At 60.0% G+C, this 17,709-nt stretch overlaps 1 protein-coding gene across 1 annotated transcript in view; it reads right to left on the reverse strand.

Annotated features, from left to right (window-relative positions):
• Nucleotides 1-1,230: 1,230 nt before the first annotated feature.
• DNAH2 (dynein axonemal heavy chain 2) overlaps nucleotides 1,231-17,709 on the reverse strand; it is an 88,365-nt gene continuing 71,886 nt past the window's right edge. Inside the window, exons 66-88 of the mRNA XM_039231640.1 lie at nucleotides 16,161-16,325; nucleotides 15,558-15,683; nucleotides 15,281-15,429; nucleotides 15,141-15,207; nucleotides 14,849-14,999; nucleotides 14,503-14,651; nucleotides 14,181-14,314; nucleotides 13,934-14,078; nucleotides 13,594-13,793; nucleotides 12,648-12,774; nucleotides 10,973-11,159; nucleotides 10,732-10,880; nucleotides 10,405-10,588; nucleotides 9,977-10,167; nucleotides 4,317-4,508; nucleotides 3,996-4,180; nucleotides 3,502-3,730; nucleotides 3,277-3,428; nucleotides 3,032-3,146; nucleotides 2,187-2,363; nucleotides 2,004-2,078; nucleotides 1,677-1,827; nucleotides 1,231-1,553 (exon numbers count right to left, since the gene is read on the reverse strand). Of these exons, the coding sequence (XP_039087571.1) occupies nucleotides 1,399-1,553; nucleotides 1,677-1,827; nucleotides 2,004-2,078; nucleotides 2,187-2,363; nucleotides 3,032-3,146; nucleotides 3,277-3,428; nucleotides 3,502-3,730; nucleotides 3,996-4,180; nucleotides 4,317-4,508; nucleotides 9,977-10,167; nucleotides 10,405-10,588; nucleotides 10,732-10,880; nucleotides 10,973-11,159; nucleotides 12,648-12,774; nucleotides 13,594-13,793; nucleotides 13,934-14,078; nucleotides 14,181-14,314; nucleotides 14,503-14,651; nucleotides 14,849-14,999; nucleotides 15,141-15,207; nucleotides 15,281-15,429; nucleotides 15,558-15,683; nucleotides 16,161-16,325 (3,555 nt within the window). The 3' untranslated portion in view covers nucleotides 1,231-1,398. The remainder of the gene's footprint in view (nucleotides 1,554-1,676; nucleotides 1,828-2,003; nucleotides 2,079-2,186; nucleotides 2,364-3,031; nucleotides 3,147-3,276; nucleotides 3,429-3,501; nucleotides 3,731-3,995; nucleotides 4,181-4,316; nucleotides 4,509-9,976; nucleotides 10,168-10,404; nucleotides 10,589-10,731; nucleotides 10,881-10,972; nucleotides 11,160-12,647; nucleotides 12,775-13,593; nucleotides 13,794-13,933; nucleotides 14,079-14,180; nucleotides 14,315-14,502; nucleotides 14,652-14,848; nucleotides 15,000-15,140; nucleotides 15,208-15,280; nucleotides 15,430-15,557; nucleotides 15,684-16,160; nucleotides 16,326-17,709) is intronic.

A 17,709-nucleotide genomic window follows, 5' to 3' on the forward strand; every position in this document is an offset into this window, starting at 1 on the left:
CGTGGCTGCGCTGGGAAGGTCCTCGCGGAGCAGGGCCCGAGCCGGCCGAGGGCGAGGAGCATCCGAGTCGGGTAGTAGGAACAAGGAGGGGGGGCGGCGGGGTGCGTGGGCGCGAACGCTCCCGCGGGGAGACTGGCTGCCGGCGCTCCTGGCGTGAGGGTCAAGGCCGAGGCGACGCACCTCACCGTGGGAGGAACTGGAGGGAGACCCGAAGTGGCCCCGGGACCGGAGACGCATCCCTGCTCGACCACACCCGACCTCAGAGGGCCATCGCCCTGGCCTCTCTGCGGACTCTGACCTTCAGTTCTGCCCTTCTGTTAGCGACTATCGCGCCTCGCCCCGACCTAGTGCTGCGGAGGGGAGTCCCGACCCCAGGGGGACTGCGAGCCCTCTCAAGCCCCTCTTGACCTCCGAACCCAAGGCTTCTGCCCGCCCGCCCGCTCTGCCCCCCACCCCGCCCTTCATTCTAGGGAACCCTGGTGTCCTGCGCCCCGATCTTCTTTCCAGAGCCTTTGCAGAGACCCAAACGTCCATTCCCAGCTCTTCAAGTCCGGAGACTCGGGCGTCCCGCCCCCCTGCGCGGAGATGGTTTCCCTTTTCCAGACGCCCCCGCGGCCCCCCGTTACCTGGTTCTGGGGTGTCCCAGGTGCTCAGGCTCCCCAAGGTCTCCCAGGGGGTCGAGCGGCCCCCCCCTCTCCCAGGCCGGGGCTGGGGGGGCCGCTCCGCCCCGTGGCGCAGTTGGATTTTCCAACACAAACACCGCCCCCCCCTGCGCCCCAGCCCCGCCCCCTTCTCATGGTCCCGCCTCTCCTCGAGCCGAAGTCCCCCCTCTCGAGCCCCGCCCCGCCTTCGGCTGTCCCGCTCGCCTCGGCGCACGTGCCGAACAGGACGCCCGGTGCCGGGCGCCGGGCGCCAGCTACCCGGCCCAGCCCCGGTCCCTGCCGGACGAACCCCTATTCCATTCGGATCACGCGCGTTTCCAAAATAAGCCCCGCCCCGCCCGCTCAAACCCAGCCCCGAGACTTAGCCACACCCGTTTTAGGCCCCACCGCCCTGCCCCCTCGTTCAAGGCCACACCTCCCGCTTCCCAAGCTCCTTTTCCCCGTCCAAAGCTGTCCCTCCGAGGGGTTCCCTTCCTCTGAAAGACCCGGGCTTCCTCTCTCCCCAAACCCCCACCACCCCATTGAGAGGCTTAAGGCTTGTGGTTGCGGGCGTTTTACTGCTCTGAGCTCCGATGCAATCCTTCCACCTTTATTAAAGGCTATCTCCAGGGTCACGCGGCACAGTCAGTCACGGTCAAGGCCAGAGTGAAGTCCAGCCCTAGTCCCAAGTGCATGATCAGTCTTGGCCTCCAGAGTCCCCGACCCTCCCTCAAGCGGGGAGGAAGACGAGGCCTCCTCAGCTGTCCAGGCTCATGAGTAGAGCGGTGCCCCTCTTGATCCAGTGATCGGATGTCATGGTCCCAGAGCGGAGGTCGATGCCAATGATGAAGGAGGCCCGGTCTGAGCTGCCCGCCCGGATGGGATAGTAATAGCAGGGACAGGAGTACGTGCCTGGAGGAGAGGAGAGGGGACGGGGTCAGAGCGCTGGGGCCTCTGGGGGAGCAGGAGCCGGGGTGGGGGAGGGGCGGAGCGGAGGACGGGGTGGGGGAGGCGGCTCTGGGGACGCCATCCTACCCTTGGCCGTTTTCTTGCGACTCTCTGCGGGCCTGAAGTGGATGGTGGGCATGAGGCAGACGAGCTGCATGGGGTCCGCCTCCACCAGGCAGGAGTTCTTCCGGTCCCAGCCGGCGCCTTCTAGGTACAGGCCCCGGACCCACACGCCGTCCTGGGAAGACACGGGGGCGGGGCCGGGGGGCGGGGAGGAGTGTGGACCCGGCCCGTGCGCCCCACGCCCGCCTCCGCTCTCCTCCCTTCTCAACCGGTCCTTTCCCAGCTGGGCTGAGAGCGCCCCCCTCCACCTGTCCCGCCCTCGCACGGAGCCCCGGGCACATCTGCCCCCACCTTGGGTGGATACACGAGGTTGCTGTCGTCCACGGTGGAAACAATAAACTCCCAAGAGAGGCTGTCCACCGAAATCTGGGGGGGGGGGGGGGGGGGGAGGCGAGAATAAGGGAGGACCCCTGACGCGGAGGGCAAGGCCTCGTCGCCGCACCCCCCCCCAATCACACTTGGCACGTGGCTCACGTTATTCTGGCGCGCGGAAGACTGCAGCACGGCCGTGAGGAAGCCGGTGGGGAAGGTGAAGCCCGACAGCCAGAAGAGGACGGGCGGCCGGGCCCGGCTGGCCCACAGCTCGAACTGCTCCACGCGGGTGGCCAGGTCCCGCGTCCACGACGCTAGTGGCTTTTGCGAGGGGTATGCCTGGGGGACGGGAGGCGGTGAGTGCCTAGGTGTGCGTTCACTCACGCGTTCAAATCTTTTATTTTTTTAAAGTTTTTTTTTAAATCTTTATTTTTGAGAGACAGAGACAGAGTGTGAACGGGGAAGGGCAAGGAGAGGGAGCCACAGAATCGGAAGCAGGCTCCGGGCTCTGAGCTGTCAGAGATCATGACCCCACGGGAAGTCGGAAGCCCAAGCAACCGAGCCACGCAGGCGCCCCCACGCATTCAAATCTACACTGGGCGCACTGGGCGCAGATAGGAGACGAGCTGTGGTGTCAGCCCGTCCCCCCTTACAGCGGGGCCAGGCTCTCTGCAAAAGCCCCCTCCCAGGAGAAAAGCATAAAGCGACCACTATGTAACCGTGGCAGTAACAGTGCGTTACCCAGTTATCATTAACGAAGCACCTACTAAGAGTTAACGCACAGGGAATCCTTGACGCGTCCCCGGAGGGGTGAGTAACCGCCCTAAGTCCCTGAGTTAATAGCTGCAAAGCCAGTCTGTGAATGGCGGGACCAGATTTCAAACTCGAATCTGTGTGGCTCCAAACCCCAGACTCCCTGGCTTTTGCTCCTAGAGCCAGGAGACCAGGGGAGCAGGGGCCAGAGGACTCAGTGTTGGAGTTGGGGACCAGCCGCTGTGGAACCTTGCCTTTCCCCAGAGCGGAGGGACGTGGGCGTCGAAGATGCAATTGAAAATCTCTTCCAGGCTCGTAGACATGACGATCAGGCCCTGGATGCCTTTTTCTAGATCTGTCAGTGACAACCTGAGCAGGGCAAGGCGGAAGCTTAGGGACGGGATGGGCCTGGCCCTCCCAGGTGGGGGACTGGGTGGGGGACGCGCCTTTCCTCTTGCCCCCCCCCCCCCACGTGCCACGGATTCCCTCTCCATCTTACAGGATGGTCTCCATAAGCTTGTTGTATCTCTGGATCTCCTGCAGAAGAACCACGTTGAGGGGGGAGGGGTCCATGGCCAGCAGTTTGCGGGTCCCCTCGTAGTCGATCATTTCAGGGATTTTCTGCTTCACGTCGGCAGCCAGCTCGAGGACCTGGCGGGCGGGGGCTCTGAGTGGGGGCCTCTGCTTCCTCGCCAGCCCTCCCACTGGGTGCCCCCCCCCTTACTTTCTCTTCCCGGCTCTGGCCTCCGGCGCTGACCGGTGTGATCTGGGGCTGCAGGGACAGCAGAGTCTCAAAGAGAGTCCGTGCCTCAGTGATCTGGGAGGCCACATCCGCATTGGGGTGCTGGCCGAAGGCCTCGGGCGGGTCCATGCTGGGCAACATGCTGATGTATTCCTTGTAAGACGCCAGACCCCCGTCTTTGGGGATGTAGTAAGTCTCCAGGGCTGACAACCTGGGGACCCACAGCGCAGGTATGACCGCGCTGTGGGCCACACTCCCGGGGCTTCAGCGCCAGGGCAAGACCCCAGCCCCTAGGCGGGTGCATGGCCCCCTTCACCCAGCCCCCTGCGCCCGCTCCCCTCCCAGTCCCACGAGCCCCGCCTCCTCCCAGCCTCCTGGCCCCTCCTCCAACACTCCCAGTGACCACAGTCCCGCCGCAGGGTCTACCGGCTGCCCCCTGCCCGCCCCCCCCCCGTTGGGCACCACCTCCCCCTCACCGGTAGAAGGGGGTTGACAGAGCCTGGTCACAGAAATACTCGTTGATGTAGGTGGTGAGCAGCCGCCGGTCCCAGTCATCCGTGACGTGCCCGCCGTAGTTGACGCCTGCGATGAGGTACTTGAGAGCATCCCAGGGTGTCTCCTCGTACTCCTCCAGGTAGAGACCCAGCAAGTTCTCGGACACCTGTGCACGGCGCCAGCCCCCCCCCCACACACACAGAGTTAGGGCAGGAACCTCCCACGGGAGGCCGGGAGTGGGGGGAGCCGCGGGGCAGGAAGCAGACAGGGGGCTGGGATGCCGGCCCCCTGTTAGCACAGACCTCAAAGTCCGAGTCGTTGAAGCCGTAGATGATGTTCCAGCCGAGCTGCAGGAACTTTTTGCGCTCCAGCAACACGGAGTGGAAGAAACAGAGGGCAAAGAGCAGCTTCTTATATTTGGCCGGTTTGGAGCAGCGAGAAAACTGCGTTTCCGTCATCAGCTGGTAGAGGCGCGTCATGTTGGCCTTCAGGCCCTGGGGACGATGCAGGGCGGACATGGGGTGGCGTGCATCGTGCTAAGCCCTGCCAGTAGCACCGTCACAGTTGTGGAGGCTGCTTACTGCCCAAGGGCACTGGCCAAAGAGGTCGGTGAAGGCTGAAATGCAGCCCTTGACCTGCATGCCAGGATGCGCACTGATTCACAGGACTGGGTGGGTGCCTTTCACTAACTTGCACACGGGCACTGTATGGGCTACTGGCAGCTCTAACTCCTTGTCCCCCCACTTTTGATCCTCGCGGCCGTGATGTTCTCGACGGTGGGTAGGCGGCTCAATTTGGGAATACCAGAAAATATGAAGACCTATACATGCAACTATTAATCCACAAAAACGTACACCATTAGGTGCAAAGGTTTGGTGGAGATTAAAGGGGCCATAGTGTATCATCAAAGAGGGGCATGCCATGTGATAGATTCATCAGGCTTCGAGAAGAGGTTGGGATTTGGACGAAGCCTCACAAATGGGAAGGAGACCGTGAGGCTGAGGGGGCATTGGTCTCCTGGACATGCAAAGAATTGACGGAGTAAAAGCACAAAGGGGAGAATAGGTAAGGAGATGGGTCTAATTGAAGTCAAGCTGGAGGACTCAGGTGGGGTCAGAAGGGCCGTGATTTACCAGGAGTCACGGGGCCACTTCCTGTCTCGAGTATGACCGCGATACATTGAAACAGTGCTCTAAGAAGACTCGTCTTTACGGGGCGCCTGGGCGGCTCCGTCAGTTAAGCGTCAGACTTCGGCTCAGGTCATGATCCCACGGTTCATGGGTTCAAGCCCCGTGTTGGGCTCTGTGCTAACAGCTCAGGGCCTGGAGCTGCTTCAGATTCTGTGTCTCCCTCTCTCTCTGACCCTCCCCTGGTCATGCTGTCTCTCTCTCTCTCTCTCAGAAATAAATAAAAACATTTAAAAAAGAATAAAAAAAAAGAGACCCATCTATGATGGACAGAATGGAAAGTAAGCAAGAATATTGTCATTTATAACATCAAAATATGTAATGTTTCTAGGAATAAATCCAATAAAAATGTATAGATCTTTATAAAGAGAATGACAAAACTGTGGAGAAAGAGACTAGACAAGGAGAGACATACTATAATCATGGATTGGGAGACTCAATCTACTGATGATGTTGATTTCCTCCCAACTGACCAATAGGATTTTGTGTGTAGAGCTTGACAAGCTAATTCCAACATTTCTGTTGGAGAATAAAAAGCCACACTCAGCCTGAAGAATGAGGTGAAGAGACTTGCCTTAGAGGCTATGAAGCATTATTATGGAGCCAAACGGTAACTAAGATGGTATATACTGATCAATATAAACAACCCAACCAATGAACAGAAATAAAGGGCCCAGAAACCTAGGTGTGTGTAAAGGTGAGCTAAGGCTTGGCACCATCGGATGGTGGGCTATTCGATGGTAATACTGGGAGAATGGGTTATCTACTTGGGGGGGCTGAGGGGGAGCAAAATTAGACTTCTACCTCATTCCGCACTCACAAGGATCCATTTCAAGTGGCTAAAACCCCTGAATGTGAAAGTCAAGTTATAAAACTCTCTTATTTATTTATTTCTGAGAGAGAGAGAGAGAGAGAGAGAGCGTGAGCAGGGGAGGGTCAGAGAGAGAGGGAGACACAGAATCTGGAGCAGGTTCCAGGCTCTGAGCTGTCACCACAGAGCCCGACGCGGGGCTCGAACCCACGAACCATGAGATCATGACCTGAGCCGAAGTCAGACGCTTAACCGACGGAGCCACCCAGGTGCCCCTAAAACTCTTTTTTAATGTTTATTTATTTTCGAAGGAGAGAGAGACAGAGTGTGATTGGGAGAGGGGGAGAGAGAGAGGGAGACACAGAATCCGAAGTAGGTTCCAGGCTGTAAGCACAGAGCCTGATGCGGGGCTCGAACTCACAAACTGTGAGATTATGACCTGAAGTGAAGTTGGAGGTTTAACCGACAAAGCCACCCAGGCGCCCCTTATAAAAAACCGTTTTGAAGACAAGAGTGTGGCTTTACAACCTTGGAGTAAGCAAAGATTTCTTGAACACAACCTAGGAGCACAAGCCATAAAGGAGAAAACAGCTAAATTCCATCTCATACAAATAAAGGATCTCTATTCACCAATAACAGCAGCAATAATAAGTTAAGACGAAAAAAGACAACATGCAAAACAGAAAACTGACGAAGGATTAGGATGCAGAACATATGAGGAACCATGAAATATGAGCAGCATGAATCAATGTCAAGTACACAGTGCTGAATGAAACAAGCACGTTGCAGATGAGTGTGTGTGTGTGTGTGTGTGTGTGTGTGTGTGTGTGTGTGCGTGCGCACAGCGTGATTCTGATAGCCAGACACCAAGAAAAGTGGCTGCAACTGAGTGGGGGAGTCAGTGGGAATGGTAGTCATTCTTACACACGAAGATGGGCACACAGGTGCGTATTGAATTGGGATCTGTGGGGTGCCTCGTGGGTTAGTTGGTTGAGCATCTGACTTGGGCTCAGGTCATGATCTCACAGTTGGTGGGTTCGAGCCCCGCATCACGCTCTGTGCTGACAGTTCAGAGCCTGGAGCCTGTCCTTGGATTCTATATCTCCCTCTCTCTCTACCTCTCTCGCACTTGCTCTGTCTCTGTCTCTCAAAAATAAATCAAAATGTTTTTAAAAATTAAAAAAAAAAAGAATGGGGATTCTTTATATCTTGCATATATTTTAGCATTTTTTTTTTTAGAGAGAGTGAGTGCAAGCACGAGTAGGGAAGAGGGGCAGAGGGAGGGGGAGGGAGGGAGGGAGAGAGAGAGAGAGAGAGAGACAGAATCCCAAGCAGGCTCTATGCTCAGTGGGGAGCCTGATGCAGAGCTTGATTCCCTTGACCCTGGGATATGACCTGAGCTGAAATCAAGAGTCAGACACTTAACCCTCCAAGCCGCCCAGGCGCCCCCTCCTGCACATATTTTATATATTTTTGTATCTGCTTAATATTTAATGAAAAGGAAAGGACTAGATGGCAGGCAGTGATCCAAGAATACACTCCAAATCTGTACTTCAACGGGCGTGGCGACGGGGGACTGTGGTCATGCGGACCTTCTTTCTTGTAAAACTCAAATGCACCACTGTCCTCTTGACTATTTGGGCTGCCTTTGTGTATCCTGATGCAAAAACTGGCCTCTTTCACAGGACAACAAAAGTGCAATATCTGACCCAGAAAGGATCCTGTGCTGGGGGACAATTTGATAAAGGACAGGATTGGGTCTTTAACACAATTGGAATATATAATAGATTTGGTTAAAATACTATCAATTTATTGAGGTTGGTAACTGTGCTGTAGTTTGTATTTAAAAAAAAACCCAAGTCCTTCTGGGTGCCTGAGTGGCTCAGTCAGGTAAGCGCCGACATCGGCTCAGGTCATGATCTAGCAGTTTGAGGGTTCAAGCCCCGCATCGGGCTCTGTGCTGACGGCTCGGAGCCTGGAGCCTGCTTCAGATTCTGTGTCTCCCTCTCTGACTCTCTCTCTGCCCTCCCCTGCTTACACTCTCTCTCTCTCAAAAATAAACATTAAAAAAATATTTTTTAAATCCTTCCCACAATTGAGCCCTTTATGCCAAAATACACTGAAGTGTTAGCGGGGAAAGTTTACTCTTAATGTTCAGAGAAAGAACGCTCGTGCACCTGTGTGTGTGTGTGTGTGTGTGTGTGTGTGTGTGTGTGTGTGTGTAGACGCAGAGAGAGATCAAATGATAAGGCAGGGGAGGCACCATGTTAACAATGGAAGAGGCTGGGAAACACATGGATGGGTGTGAAGCTGTGAGGACACAGTCTTCTTTTTTTGTAAGTTGGCTCCAGGCCGAGCGTGGGGCTTGAACTCAACCGGAGATCAAGGGTCACACGCTCCTCCCGCGGAGCCGGCCAGAAACTCTGTTCTTACAAGCCTTGCGTAAGTTTACAGTGATTTCCAAGTAAAACATTTTAAAATAGTGCCCTCTTAGTCGGCTCCGGAGAGAAATCCTGTTGTAAACAAGTACCCCCTGAATGCTGGGCCTTCGCCAAAGGTCTGGCTCAGACTGGGAGGTTCTGCAGACCCGGGGCGGTAGGCCCAAGCCAGGGGGGGCCTCCCCCGGGCCCCCCCCCGCCCCGATTCCAGGTGGCCCCCACCTTCACTGTGTAGCCGGAAGTGGCTCCCGCCTCCGCTCCGGCACACGCGTGCCCGCCAGGGGGCGCTGGGCCAGCAGGGGGCCCTCCCGCCGCCGCCGCCGCCGCCGCCGCGCACACCTTTCTTGGAAAGCAGAAAGCGGTTCTTCGAAAAACGAAGGCGCCGCTCACAGCCCTGGGATGGGGACATCATCGGCGGCGGCGGCGGGCTGGCCACGCGCTCCGAGAGCGTGGGATTTATGGCCGTGGCGTGCCAGGAGGAAATGCCTCGTAGCCAGATGGGATTCAGGCCCGGGGCGGCGTGAGACAAGGACTGGGCAGGATCAGGAAAAGGGCAATTTCTCCATCAAGTTGTGAAAGAGGGAAATGGAGAACGAGCCAAGTTGGAGGTCAAGGACCAAGTCTGGAGATAGAACACAGGCCAAGAGGAAAAGGAAACGCAGGCGGGAGACAGAGGGAGAGCCCCAAACGTGTGTCGGGGAACCCCCGGGGGGGGCGGGGGGAGCAATCGACCATGTCAGCTGCCCCAAGACAGGCGAGGACGACTCACGTGATGAAAGACGTGTGTCCAGACTTACTGGCTGAGTACCTACTACGCGCAGGTGCTAGTCCCAAGGTGAGCAAGACAGAGAGCGAGAAGGAAACCAGACGTGGCCTCGGCCCTCTGGAGTTTACAGTCTAGGGAAGAACCACGCACATGTGGTAAAAGGACCGTAGGAAGGTTCTAGAGAGTGTATCACTGGGATGTTGACCTCCACAGGGAGAGCTGAGGCCGGAGGGGGCAAAGGAGGGGATGTGGGGGAGGGGTGTGAGGGGTGCCCAGCACCTTGTGCAGAAGCCTTGGGGCCCAGGGCAGGGTCTCAAGGAAGAGGAACAAGATATTTTAAGAATCAAGGGTGGAGCGAAGAAAGGGAGGGGAGAATGGTGACGGGCGCCCGGCGGCCCCAAGAGGCTCCGGACCGTAAGGGTTTCTGTCTTGACCAAAAGCAGTGGTGACCGCAGCTGGAGCGGGAGGGCCAGCTGGGGGCCCAGCCCGTGGGGGCCGCGGGGACAGACGCGGGGAAATGCTGGGAGGCGGGAAGCCTCCGTGGGCTAGCTGTTTACTCTTCTGGGCCTCAGTTTCCTCTCTGTACAACGGGGGGTAGGGGCACCCACCTGCTGGGGGGGTGTTTTGAGCGCACCTTCTAAGCGGACGATGCCGGGCACCTGCTACTACTCAGTTGGAAAGAAGGGGGTGGGGCCAAGGGGCCCTGTCGTTGCTGAGGCCGGGCCCCCGCCGGTGCCAGCAGGGACAGAGCGGTGCGTACCTTCGGCGGCTCTGTGGTCATCTTGATGCTGGCCTGCAGGATGGAGATGGGGAACTCGGGGTGCGGGCTGGAGCTGAGCCAGAGGCGGAAGGAAGGGTGGGGGTCCTCCACCTGCAGCTGTTCCACCAGTTTGTCCAGGTTGGGCATCCAGGACAGTGACAGGTGGCAGTTGGCTAGGAACACCCAGTGTCCTGCAAGGAAGGAGACGCTGCCTTCAGCGGGGGCCCTTCCCTGAGCGCCTTGTGTCCCCACGCTTCGCACCCGATGGCACGCGAGTTGGGGAGGAGGCCCAGGGCCCGGGTCTGGCCCTCCCGGTGGCCCTGTGGAGGAGTGGTGGCTGCTGTGACGGCAGTGGGACCGCGGCCGGAGGTTCCGGGAGTGAGACCCGCACCAGGGAGGCGAAGGGGGGGTCAGGATGGGGCACTGACCCTGAATGACACCCTCTCGCAGGAGCCGGGCGGCAATGGGGGCCTGGCCCTGGCCCAGGGACAGGGCGTGGAAGCGCTGGGCCATGCCCGTGTGCTCCGCCAGCTGGAGCAGGGCACCAGTGGGGTCCACACCCGGAGACAGGATGAACACCAGCGGGGTGCGCGGGGTCGAATCCTCCACCACCTGCCGGAAGCACGGGGCATGGCCTCAGGCAGGGGTCACGTGGGGGGGGCGGGGACTACGGAAGAGCTGCGGGTGGAGGGGCCGAGGAAGGGGGTGGGGTGGGGGGGGGGCGCTGTGGGCAAGGAGGAGACCAGGCCACTGACCAGCTTCATGTTTAGCACGGGCGGCTCGATGAAGCGGGAGCCGAGGTTGGAGACGATGAACGAGGTGACACAGAAGGCCACCCGGTCCTGGCGCAGGGAGCGCACGATCAGCATTCGCTGCATCTCATTGCAGGCGTTTTCCCACTCACCTGGGGGTGGAGCGGGGCCGGGAGGCAGACGCTCGGAGGCGCCAGGGGACGGGGACCAGGGGGGAGGGCCCGGCGGGGAGGGGAGAGCGCACCTGGCAACATGGCCTTCTCCGGGCTGGCGCTGGTATACCACAGGTGCCAGTCCCGAGGGTACTGCTCGAAGGAGTTCATGAGCCCGTGGAAGTTGGTGAGCTTGTCTAGCTCTGTGATGTTGTCCCAGTAGGCGTCGGCCAGCCAGCCCGGACACGGGTTGTCCATTTGGCCCTCGCGGTCCAGGACCTGGGGGCGGAGAGAGGAGGAAGGCACTGACCCTGAATCCCTCCAGGGAATTAAATGATGAGGAAGCCGAGACCCTGCGCGGGGCACCATGAAGAAAGGAATCTGGGACTCCGAGGGGGGGCACCGGGATCCGCCTGGACTGGGGAAGTCAGGGGGCGCGGGGTCTGGGCTCCCAGGGGCTGAGCAGAGACCTCGGTGCAAATTCGGGGAGCTGGCGCCCTCTGGTGGCCTCGTGGTAGCACTGGCTCTTACTCTAATGATCTCGCCGGGGGAAAGGGCCTCACCCTCTTCAACGACCCCGTGTTTTGAGCACTTGGGACACGTCCCTGAATCAAAAGGGCACAGACCTCTGCCCTGGAGGAGCTTATTTTCCAACACGGGAGGGCAGAGAATGAGCCAAAAACATAACGAATAATTAAGTTATCGAGTGCTAGTTAAAGATGACAAGGTCAGGCAAAAATAGAATGAGCTGAGGGGCATACAAAAGACTGTAAGCCAGGGGGGGAGGGGTAGTGGGAAGTATTCCATAGGAAAGTCAAGGACAGGGGCGCCTGGGTAGCTTAGTCGGTTGAGCGTCCGACTTTCGCTTAGGTCACGATCTCGCGGTTCGTGGGTTCGGGCCCCGCGTCGGGCTCTGTGCTGGCTGCTGGCTCAGAGCCTGGAGCCTGTTTCAGTCTGTGTCTCCCTCTCTCTGTGACCCTCCCCTGCTCACGCTATCTCTCTCTCCTAGAAATAAATATTTAAAAAAAAAAAAAAAGGAAAGTCAAGGACATCTCAGTGAGGTGCAATTTCAACCCAGTGTTGAAGGAGGGGAGTGGGGGCCGCGAGCGCACCTGTGGCAGGAGAGACAGGGAATGCAAGAATTGGGGGGGGGGGACTGGCGGTGGGAAGTGACCCCAGGGGGGTGGGCGTGCTGACGGGTTGGGGGGTGGGGAGCACTGAGAGGCTATCAGCTATTAGCTACTCTGCACGGGAGGTGCCCGCGATCTCCGGGAGGGTGGGCAGTGACCGCCCAGGGGAATGTGGCGTCGCTGCCTGGCATTGTAAGTGCCTAACGGATTTAAGCCGAGTCCATCCAGCGTGGGAGCGTGTTCCTCCCGCCAGGCTCGGCCTCCTGGGCCGCACGGGAACAGCAGAGCGGGATCCGCCCAGAGGGGTGGTCTCCCCAGGCGAAAGCAATGTGGGCGTGGGCGCTGAGGGTGCTGGCGTCTGGGTGACCACGGGGCCCAGGCCGGGGAGGGAGGGGCTCGAGCAGCAGTGGAAGACGCGAGAGCACACCTGTCAGCGGGTCACAGGTACGAGGGGCCCCACACCCCCACGTGTCATGTGAGCGGCGCCCACGCACCCCCAGGGAGCCACACAGGCACCTGTTCCTGGCACTTCTCCTGGGCCCGCTCGCTGGGGCCCTGGGCCTTACCAGCTGGCCCGGCTCGAAGTGCCGGTCACACGTGTCCCCGCCCCCAGGCCCGCGGCCTCGGCCCTGCTCACCAGGCCCCCGCGGAGAAAGAAGTTGTATTCGTCCATGTTGAGCTTGCCCGAGGTCTCCAGGATCTTGGCGCACATCTGGAAGCTGAATAGCAGCTTGTGGCGCTCAAAGAGGGTGCGGCAGGTGTACCTGGAGACGGGCACCGGGGCGGAGGGGGCAGGACACGCGACGGCAGAGACCGTGAGCGCGGGTGCCACAATCACGGAGCCTCACGCACAAGAAGGGCCCTAACCGGCATCTCAGCCAACCTTCACGCCCACGGCCAAGGGCTCAGGGACACGCGAACCCCGCCATTCGTGGCCACGACACACCACGCAGCACTGACTAGACCCTGCTCGCTGCGGGTCCCGAAGGCGGAGATGAACGAGCTACAGCCTGTGTCCTGGAGGAAGTCAGCTGAAGAGGGGGGACAGATTCTGAGGTGGCGTGATGGGGTGGCCAGGCGGAGGAGGGATGGCTGGGTAGGGGCCCCCGCTGCGCAGGCAGCTGGAGAGGAGCAGCGGGGCGCAGGCATGGAGGAGGGGCAGGGAGGACTCCCCGGGGAGCCGGAGCCGGAGCCAACTCGGGCCTTCGGGAAGAGCGGGCAGGGCAGTCTGCAGAAGACTCAGGAGTGAACCCGCAGGGCAGGGAGGGGAAGGCTCAAGGCCCGGGTGGCCCCGAGGTGGGTGTGGGTGCTCATCAGGGGCGAGGACCCTGAAGGAAGGGGGAGAGTGAAGAGTGTGTGCCCCCGCCCCCACCCCCGCCCAGGGGCCAGGCTCCGCCCCAGGCCTGCTGGATCCGGACCCGGATTTCCCCAAGGTTCCCGGTGCTTGCAGGCCACGGAGCCACGGGGCCACGGGACATGGGCTGGCAGCGTGGACACGCCCAGACACGAGTGTGGCTCACGGGGCTCGAGCTCCGTCCCCACGGGGAGCAGGGGACAGGCCGGTGGCGGCGGCGCGGGCGCACCTGTACACGGCGTAGGTGTGGTACTCGTTCAGGTAGTCGATGCGGTCCTCCAGCTTGTTGCTGCGGTGGCTCTTGTCGATGCTGAGGATGAAGAGGTTGATGTAGGCGTCCAGCGAGAACTGGTACATGGGGTCGATGCGGCCCATGTCGTTGAGCACGAAGAACAGAACGGACGCCCGCTGGGCACACGGGCGGTAAGCCTGCGGAGGGGCGGAGCCAGGGCTGGGGGCGGGGCTGGGGCGGGGCGGGATGGCGGGGGCGGGGCCAGGGCTGGGGCGGGGCCAGGGCGGGGGCGGGACGGGATGGCGGGGGCGGGGCTCCACCGCCCGCCGCCGCTCACCTCGCGGGCCAGGTCGATGTTGATCTCCGTGGTCTCGCTGGTCTCCAGCTGCTCGGACACCTCGGTGGCGGTCATCTTGGACGTGCGCAGGGTGTTCACCAGCTGCACGTCGTCGAGCAGGGAGCCCGTGGCCTCATTCAGCAGCCTGAGGGGAAGCGCACAGGTGGGGGGGGCGGGGGGAGTCCTCGGGCCCCGCCCCCCGCCCCCCGTGCTCGCTGCGCGAGGCGGGCAGCAGGCGAGCCCTCACCGAAGGATCTCGTCCTCAAGCTCCTTGAGCTTTCTCTTGCCGGCGGCGATATTGATGACCAGCGAGTCCTTCTGCTCCTCCAGCTCCGGCCGCTCCTTCCGGACCACGATGCCCAGCAGCTGAGCCTCCAGGCCCTGGGGGCACCGGGGTGCGCGGTGAGACTCGCACGCTGGTGACGGCACACTCTTGGCACCGGTCACCCCTCCCAACCCTCCCAGCTGCTGCCCAGCGTGGGGGGGGGGGGCCTTCGTCTCCATCCCGCCCACTGCCGGGGTGCTTGCTGCCCCTCCCCGGTTCGGCCCAGGCCCCAGCCCCCAGCCACCTGTTCCTTGACGGCAAAGTTGACGATGGTGGTCTTGGCCGAGGTCTCAGGGCTGTAGTGGGGGTTGGAGAGCTTGGTGGTGATGTAGAAACGGAAATCGGGGTTGTACTCCACCTCCTTATCTGCGATGCGCATCAGCAGCTGGCCCCCTGCAGCCGGGGCAGGGGCCCTGGTGATGCGGGGCGGACCCAGCCCGGCATCCAGCCGCCCTTCCGGCCGCAGCCCAGGGCTGTCAGAGTGGAGGGACACAGCCCAAGGGCGAGCCCCTTCCCCGCCTCGTGGCCCACCGAGCCGGTCTCTGGGATTCGTCCCCCAGTCCAGCACCAGGTGAAGCCTGGACCCTCACCGATTCGGGCTACAGATTTGTTGAGCACAGGGTTGAGTGTGGGGTCCAGATATTCCTGAACGTTCTGGAGCAGCACTGGATATCCAAACTGGATGGCCTTTTCTAGAATTTGAAGGTAGTCGCTCATCTGCAGGTCGATAACCTGGAGGCCCTAGAGAGGTGGGGACACAATGAGGGTCCGAGGGAACATCTGACTCCAGGGAAGGGCCTCAGGAAGGGACAGGCTTGGGAAGAGATCCTGGCGGCACAAAAGCAGCCCGCCCCCCCCCCCACACCACACCCCAGCCTTTACGTGGTTTCCTTCCATGTTCTTGATCCACTTCAGGGCCTGGGCCTGAGGGTCAATCATCAGGGCCCACCTGAAGGAGGGCGGTCGGTCAGAAGACAGGCTCCGCCCTCGCCCCGCCCCCGCTCCCCAGCAGCTTCGCGTACCTGTTGCCCCGGGTGACGATGATGCCATTCTCGGTGGAGAAGGCGTCCGAAGGCAACCCTTGGATGTTCCAGTCCCGAACTTTGGTCGGGTTGGACAGGAAGTTATCAAAGGTGAAGCGCGGTGAGCAAGGCACCTGAAGCTCCCAGATCTGGGCGGGGAAGAGCCCCCACCTTCAGCCTAGAGGCGAGAGCGCCCCCTCTCCTCCCCACCCCCGCCCGGGTGAGGTGTCTCTGGTTCCTCCCGGAGGCCCTGGTCTCGCAGCCCCATAGACCTCACCTTCCTGATCCAGATCTGGTTGACGATCTCCTCCCGGTAGTTGGTCAGAAAAGGGCCCATGTAGGACAGGAAGGCGGCGGCCAGGAGACAGTCACCTACCAGGTAGCCCAGATCCTCCTCCAGGCCCTGGGGTGGGGGTGGGGGTGTGAGGACCCGGCTTTGGGGGACCCTGGGGGGCGCTTTCAAGGCTCTCTCCCCTGGAGGCCGGCTGCATCACAGAGGCACTTTCCCCTGTCCTAAAGCTTTGGCCCTGAGAGCCCCAGCCTGGTTCTAATTACATCTGAGTCGCCCGCTGTCTTTCACGGCCCTGTTTACATTCTGGTGACAAGGCCTAGCCCTTCCCTGAAGCCAGGAGCGCCACAAAGGCGGGGACACGTCGCCAGGGACTGTTCCCGTCATCAGGTTGGCGGGCTCCCCAGGCCTGGGCAGACACGGGAGTGGCCTCCTAATGGCACGGAAGTCCTGCCTCCCACTCCTCTCAGCGAATCGGAAGAACAGGAGCGGGGAGCACTCCTGGCCCCCATTCTTGGATGTCCCTGTCCCCAGGGGCCCCGTCTCCCCTGACTGTCCCTCAGCCCGCAGGGCCTGGGGCCCCGAGCTGACCTGGACAGTCTCCTCCCAGCGCGCCTTCTCGCTGGCCAGCCCCGACACCAGCAGCCCGGCTCGCTCCAGCTTCACCTCCATGTCCTCCGACTTCTTGCGCAGCTCCTCCTTCTGGGCCAGCTTCTCATCATACTGCTTCTTCAGCATCTCCAGCTTCTCGGCCACCTGGGAGGGACCAGAGCGCCTCGGTCACACACCGCGCTCCGGCTCCCATGGGCTGTTCGGTGGCCACGGGGCCTCTGTTTCCGGGTGCGCCATGCGACAATGCCGACTCCTACCCCGTAGGGCTGTTGTGGTCACCGAGGCTGACCTGCAAGATCCCGGAACTGTGAGACATGAACTCCCCAAGGAACTGTCCTTAAAGTAAAAGCACCGGGGGCGCCTAGGTGGCTCAGTCGGTTAAGTGTCTGACTTGAGCTCAGGTTATGATCTCACGGTTTGTGGGTTCAGGCCCTGCGTCAGGCTCAGTGCTGACAGCTCAGAGCCCAGAGGCTGCTTCCAATTCTGTGTCTCTCCCCCCACCCCCACACCTGCCCCGTCTCTTTCTCAACAATAAACGTTAAAAAAAAAAAAAAAAGCCAAGTGGAGGTCCCAAATGCCACCTTCGGGTGACAACATGGCTTCCCAGTCAAGCCTGGGTAGTAATCTGTCAGAAGGCGTTAACATCCAGGGAAAGAAGGAGTCACTCCCAAGGGGCGAGGTCCAGGCCACTCAGGACGACACAGTGGCTGGGGGCCTGGAAAGGGAGGGGTGCCCTGGCGCTTGCCCGGGTGGGCTTAACCCCGCTGGAGGCCACACTGTCCGGCGGTCTTCACTGCGTGCCACCTGTCGCCAGGTTCACGTGACTGCCTCCCTGCGCGCAGTCCAGGCTCGTCAGCAACGCTGATTATAATTGGGCCTCCCGCAGAGCCGCGTCTGTGGGGAGGCAGCCAGCCCGCGGTCCTTCTGTATTTCATCACTTATTTTGCATGTGGTGGTGTCTCTACTGTTTCTATTTTTTATACAAGAAATGCACATGTCAGGTTAAAGACCTAAATCATACGATAAAAGGGTTATAACGAAACCTCTCCACTCCTGGTCCCATTCTTCAGTAGCAAAGTATTATTATTATTATTTTTTTAATATTTTTATTTATTTCTAGGAGAAAGAGAGAGACAGCGTGAGCAGGGGAGGGTCAGAGAGAGAGGGAGACGCAGACTCCGAATCAGGCTCCAGGCTCTGAGCCGGCAGTCAGCACAGAGCCCGACGCGGGGCTCGAACCCACGAACCGCGAGATCATGACCTAAGCGAAAGTCGGACGCTTAACCGACTAAGCCACCCAGGCGCCCCAAAGTATTATTTTTTTTAAGAAAGATTTTATTTTGACATATCGCTTTGCTCTCCTGAACTTATCCAGGTACCATTTTTTTTTAAATATTTATTTATTATTGAGAGATAGAGAGAGACAGAGCATGAGCTGAGGAGGGGGAGAGGGAGAGGCGGAGACAGAATCCGAAACAGGTTCCAGGCTCTGAGCTAGCTGTCAGCACAGAGCCCGACGTGGGGCTTG

Source organism: Hyaena hyaena, unplaced genomic scaffold (genome assembly GCF_003009895.1).
Source record: "Hyaena hyaena isolate Hyena2069 unplaced genomic scaffold, ASM300989v1 scaffold_58, whole genome shotgun sequence".
Taxonomy (NCBI): domain Eukaryota; kingdom Metazoa; phylum Chordata; class Mammalia; order Carnivora; family Hyaenidae; genus Hyaena; species Hyaena hyaena.